Source organism: Alexandromys fortis, unplaced genomic scaffold, assembly GCF_014885135.2.
Source record: "Alexandromys fortis isolate MF-2015 unplaced genomic scaffold, M_Fortis_MF-2015_v1.1 scaffold_1, whole genome shotgun sequence".
NCBI classification, from domain to species: Eukaryota; Metazoa; Chordata; class Mammalia; order Rodentia; family Cricetidae; genus Alexandromys; species Alexandromys fortis.
Window position 1 is genome coordinate 2,486,903 of NW_026067927.1, and position 6,261 is coordinate 2,493,163.

The 6,261-nt window shown below is 44.0% G+C and overlaps 1 protein-coding gene across 2 annotated transcripts in view; it reads right to left on the bottom strand.

Annotated features, from left to right (window-relative positions):
* Positions 1-2,605, bottom strand: part of LOC126502582 (liver carboxylesterase 1-like) — a 103,454-nt gene extending 100,849 nt beyond the window's left edge. Inside the window, exon 1 of one of the 2 annotated variants that reach the window (XR_007591977.1) lies at positions 2,390-2,605. Coding sequence is in view for 1 of the 2 variants with exons in the window: in XM_050143725.1 (XP_049999682.1) it covers positions 2,390-2,444 (55 nt within the window). In the remaining variant the exon portion in view is untranslated. The remainder of the gene's footprint in view (positions 1-2,389) is intronic. The other variant, XM_050143725.1, reaches the window with a different exon arrangement.
* Positions 2,606-6,261: the final 3,656 nt, after the last annotated feature.

The window sequence follows — 6,261 nt, forward strand, 5'->3', positions numbered from 1 at the left end:
TTTTTTTTCAATAAAAATTATATTAAAAAAAAAAAAAAAGAAATAGTCTTCCCAAAGGACGGGCACACAAGTTTGTTATCAAATACCAAATGGCCAGCTCTGGAAACATACACACAAGTAATATTATACAGAGTGATCTCATTGTATTTATGTATATAGGAGTGTATGCGTATGTATAGCAACAAGTAACAAAAAAAGAGACTATGAATTTGAAAAAAACAGAGAGTTATATAGTATGGTTTCAAAAAGGAAAGAGAAAGGAGAAACTTTGTAATAGTTTTAACCTCAAAAAAATATAATGAATTTTTTATTTATTTTTATTTTTTTATTTATTTTTAAAATAAATATTTTTAAATGAAATAAAATGGAATGTGTCCATGTCTTGATTTACTAATAACAAATCTCATGCTTGTTCGCTTTGCTTTTAGGTCACCGTCCCACTGAGATGACTTTCTTACCAAGTATGTGTGTTGAAATGTCTATGGCTATTAGCATTGCTATTTTGTGTGGAAACCAAGACATCTGTATCTGTACTAGAATGCCATTTTATAATTATGGGAAAGAATTAAGAAGAGATCTGGAGACATTTCAATGCTGGAAGGTGGGCAGTGGTGGGCAGCTAGTCATCCCTTTGAAAATGAGAGTACACATCATGACTTATGCATCTGAGCAGAACAATGTGGAAGAGTCAGAAGATTAAAAGCTTATACACTGGGAAGAGCTAATGTGAGACTGAGAACCATAGCAGGAGAAGGAAGCACACAGTACTAGGGACCCAAGGGAGAAGGGGAGAGAGGTTGCCAAGAGTTCTGAAAAAGAGGGTAAAGTCTGGGCTGCAATCACTAGGTGTGGCCTGTGTCGACTCAAGATCGTTAGCCACCCAATTGAGGTGTGTAGAAAGTAAGAAAAGTGGACATAGAGACAGAGGCATGAATGGGGCTACAGACGCTGGAAGCTATGGAGTATGGAATGTGTGATTATTGACCACCTAGCGTATGGCACATGCACTTGACAATTTTTCAGTTTTTTTTTTCACCAAACTCTTGATGGTGGCAGCTATCAAGGCCATTGTCAGAGATCAGGAATCACAAGCAGCCCAGCTGACCTTCCTGAAGATGGAAATGAGGAGGTCGTTGCCATGGAAAACAGCAGCGCAGGAGTATTCAACTCCAAATCTGAACCCTTTCTCATCCTGCTTCACACTCTGCTCCCTGACTTTCAAAATGCCACACAGCCAGAGAGAAGACAAAGTCTTGAAGTGCCAGCACTACCACTGCCCTTAATGGGGAGCACTGTGGCAGATTCTGCAGCCAGAGAGAGCAGGGCATGATTCCCGAAGACCTTGGGTGAGTACTTTCTCCTGGGAACCTCATGGCCCTTCCACAGGGTGACACAGTTGGTTGCCAAAGCCCCACATTTAGACCCCTGCACTGACCATGGATCTGATGTTTATACCTGTTGCTTTGACATTTGAAGCTCTGTTTATTGGGGTGAACTGTCACTCTTGGGGTCCAACCACTGCAGACACATACTGGGTCTCCTACCCTGGGCTATCAAACCTGTCTTGATAATTTAAAACTAGGTACTGGAAAACCAAACCCAGCCTTTACATCCCTGAACCCCTTGAAACAGCCCTCACCAGCCAAGGCTACACCACTGTCCTCTGCTTCCTTCCTTCTTTTCAGGATAAACCACGACAAAGATCTTTGCCACCAGTTTCCACTCTGCCCTGGCCTTCTGACCCCAATGTTTCCCTCCTGCTCCACCACATTGGTGTGTGCTTTTCTCAGTAATAATAAATTATACCAGCTGCTCTTGGTGTGATGATTTACATGCCAAGTTATCTGTGAGTCTGCTACATTTTAAGTCAGCCCCTTTCTACATCTCCTCTAGAGCAGGCTGCATTCTGGACTGCTATGGGCACAGCCGCTGATTTCAGCTTCATGCAGTTAAATGAGGAAGATGTTGTTGTCCCTGTGTTAGAAGCACAGTAGTCTGGGCTGTAAAACGTAGTACCTTACCCAAGAACACAGAGTCCCGACACAAGCTAGGATGCACCCCTGCTTTCTCTTACTGTTGTTTATGCTTTCAATATTTTGGTTAGCTTTTTCTCCATGCCCCATGAGACCTAGACAAAGAATAGGAGGTAAATTATTAACTCCTGCTACAGAGGCAGGAGCTTATCCAGGGCCCCCTCTGCCCCAATCTAGAATGAAGAGGCATAGAATATGTGTCCCCTCTGTATCTAGAGGGTTTGAATTAACAAAGAGCAACAACACCTCCTAGAAACTAGGCCTGTTTTCCCCACATTCCCCACATGCAGCTCCATGTACGGGTGCCCAAGAGAATTTCAAATGTGCACCTAGGGCTTTTATCCAAGAGTACTCACCCTGAGTCAGGCAAGCAGTGAGAGAGAGCAGCACCAAAGCACAGAGCCACATCATGGAAGGACAGTACCTCAGGGTCCAGTGAGGTGTCTGGTGCTTGGACAGAAAGCACTGGTCCTGCCCACAGTTTTACACCAGCCCCTGAAAGTCCTGCCCACTCTGCCAATTTACATAAAACAGCCAAAAAATCCCGAAGAGCTCTCTGGGCCTCTAGTGGGACCTCTTAGCCACACCCACCCAGAGTTCACTCTCTCTTTTTTGCAAAGTCATTGCCCAACACTCAGACAACAGAGGTCCATAAACTAACCCAAGGATTTCTTACATAAGTTTCTCCCTGTGACAGCCAAACCTCAGTGTTGAGAGCCCCCCAGAGGCAGAGACTAGCTTAGCAGGTAGGAGAAGCTCTTTGGTTTTGCATCCCCAGAGAGGGATGGGAGATTTTAGAGCAACTCAAGGCCTCTGAACACTTCAGCTCCAAGATTTGGATCTGCAGTTTAACATTCTTGCATGTGTATGTACTAGAGTTCTAAAATCTCGTGCTTGGAAGCAACCTTAAACTCTTGTCTGCCTCCTTTACTGTCTGAGTTGCCTTTAGTGTTTCTCTCAAGAGCTAGTGCCCACGACCTTGTGAGGGAACACACTACCTTGTAGAGCAGGCATTTGAGGGTGGACTACTCCCACATTGAACCGATCCATCCCTCACTGTTCTAATCACTGTGCATCCAATTTTCTGTTCGCTCATTCTCAAGTATTTGCTAAAATGACTGACATTTCCTTCCACAGGAAAGACACTGGGGAAGTAAAAGCTACATCTATCTGCTGAGGAGGTTGTGAGCTCAGTCTTCTTGGTGGAAGATTGAACCTTTTCCTCTTCCTCCGCATAGCAGTGAAAATAAATCAAGAAACACAGCATTATTTCTAATGCTTTAGCTGTTAGAAACAAGCTTTGCGCTAAGGATTCTAAGCTCTACAAATGTCTTTTGAAAGATTATTTTCAAGTCACGGTGTAGCAGCATTTCATCTGTAATTTAATAAATAAAGCTTGACTGAAGGTCAGAGAGCAAACCAGCCCCAATGATCAGCCTTACAGACCAGGCAGTGGTAACACACACCTTTAATCCCAGTAGCCACACTAGTTTGCCTTAAACACCAGGTGGTGCATGCCTTTTATCCCAGTGGTGCATGCCTAAAATCCCAGGCCTAGAGAGGATTATAAAACGGGAGGAGACAGCTCTCAGTCATAGTACCGTTCTGAGATTCCTGGAGGCAGGGATCACTATTTTCAAACTGAGGTTGATGTAAGGGCCAGTGGCTGGCTGCTTTATTTTTCTGGTCTTCGGGTTGAACCCCAGTTTCTGTTGTGGGTTTTTATCAATCATTTATTAAGGTTTCATTACAGCCTTTTCTTAGATGTGTCATTAGAGTTTTTCTCATTTCCGCTGCCCACTCTGCACTTCTTGCTCCACCCCTATCGTTGTTGCTAGTTATCTTATTTCCCCAGCTTGTCCCTGTTCTGCTTGCAGACCACACGTCTTCCTTCAGCCTGCCTCCCCAAGTTCTCTTCCTTCATCAGCATGCCACTGTCCCCCAAATTAACAACCTATCTATCATATGACCTTTGGAAATGTACAACTCCTTGGTAAATAGCCCAAGCATTTTATATCCTACTGTAGAGACATAACCTCATTTATATTTGTAGCTGCTTTATTCCCAATAGCTAGGATATGGAAAGAGATTATATTCCATCGGTTGATGAATAAATAATGAAAATGTGGTACCTATGTATGATGTAATTTTATTCAGCTATAAAAATAAAATTATGGAATTTTCAGGTATTGAATGAAGCAGAAAATAATCATGCTGAGTGAGGTAACCCAGACCCAGAAAGATAAAGGTCATATGTTAGAATTCATTGTAAATCTTAGTGTCAACATTTTAGATTTGTGTTTAATTTTGACTAGCTATGGAATTCAGAAAAGTACCATTTGTGGGAGAGAGAAGGAAGATCTTAGTAGGAGAGGAGATTGTAAAACACAGGTAACATGGGTTGAGGGAGGGGGATAATGGGAGGGGACTAAGTGAGGAGAAGGAATGGAGGAGAGGGTAAAGGAAGAATTGGGAGTGGGGGTTAAAAACAAAGATTTTTGAAAAGTAATTATTTTATGATATATATGTATATTCATATAAAAATATATTAATTGGTGTTACCCTACATAGAGACTAGCGTTCCTCTCAGAAGCAATAATTTACCAAACAAAAATTGAATTCCAGGTATGGGATTCCTCCACCAAATTTGTAAGTCAAGGGTGTCTGGGAGAACGCCCAAAACTGTACAGGTTCTTGCCACTGCTCTGGTAGCCCAACAAAAATTGACAGCAAGACCCTGTTACTAAAAACACCACGCACATCCATTGGTCACATAGCAGGAGAAATCAAGTTGGTACTAAGCAGGAAGCTGCCACTCTACTGGCTTGCTTTGATGGTACTAGAGAGGTGGCAGGTAGGGTGCTGGGGTGGGCCTTATGGACAGCCTTACCTAGCTGTGAACCCTGTGACCTGCAATAATGACCCATAGAGTCAATAGTGGAATGAATGTTATGGGATTACCAACTACCTTCTAATCAGATTTACTGTCTGCTGCAGAGGAGGAAACTCGTACCTGCTACTCTAAATCTGACCAAGAACCTGTGATTGGGGAGCTCATAGGCACTGAGGGTGATCCTATCACTATTATCTGATAAATGGAAATAATATCAAACTGCCTTCTAAATGTATCTTTTCTTTGAGTGTTGTTCAATTTTATTTCGTGTCTCTAAGGTTTCTGTCTGAATGCTGTTCTGTGCATCATGTGTCTGCTGTGTCTGTGGAGGCCGGAAGAGGACATGGGTTCTCTGGAACTGAAGTTAAGGGTTCTTGTCCCTGTGTGGCTGCTGGGAACTGATTCCAGGTCCGAGCAACAAGTGCAATGTAAAGAGAGCGTGCATCAGTAGGGGTACTCAGGCACAAATGGGGCGTCTGTGTCGTCCTCTTCCAAAACTCAGGGGTCATTGTGGAAGAGGGGAGGACGGATTATAGAGCTAGGGGTCAGGGGGAATTGGAGCAAAATCATGTCTTCTTGCCATGACAGGGCCAAAGCATTCCAGACATCACAGCAGCTGTGGCTGCCTGCAGGCAATCAAGCCAGTCAACATTCCAGCATGGAGGGGAGGAGCCAAGAGCTCCTACCACTAGCTTAGACCCTTTGGAAAGTTTATGATTGCTAGGGTAGGGAGTGTCTGTTCCTTTAAGGATGTGGCCACTGGCAGGTTGACTATACTCCTGTAAATTGCCTCACAACCAGTATGGAATCCAGCTGGAGATGCTTCAGCACAGGTGATCCTCAGCAGAGTCTGCTCACTCCCTTTGCCATCCCATCCCTGTTCCATGTTATTCTGCTCCAGCTGTGTCATCTCCCAGTGTGCTAGAGGAAATACAGGGTGGACTGTAAGCTGAGGGTGGGATTCCATCTCAGCAGCTCCGGGTAGTTGTCCACCATGCTCAGGGAGGATTTTCATGATGCAGCTACTTTCTCAGTACACTGGTATGAGACCCCTCACTCACACAAGGAAGGCTGATAAACTCATTAGTTCTCCAGGCTAGACTTGTGTGGAATTATTCTTTTGACCTGCCATTCCTCCCCACTCTGGAGTGAGTGGGCCTTTGTTCATGTTTCCTCAGGAGCAATTGGCCAGTAACATCTCATCTGTGCCTCAGTGTGATTCAGGACAGTCCCCTACCCACCGCCTGTGGAGATGACATCACAGGATGTTGGATGTCTTCTCCACCTTCCCTCTCAGACACACGTGTTCATCTTGAGTCAAGGACACAGACTCTG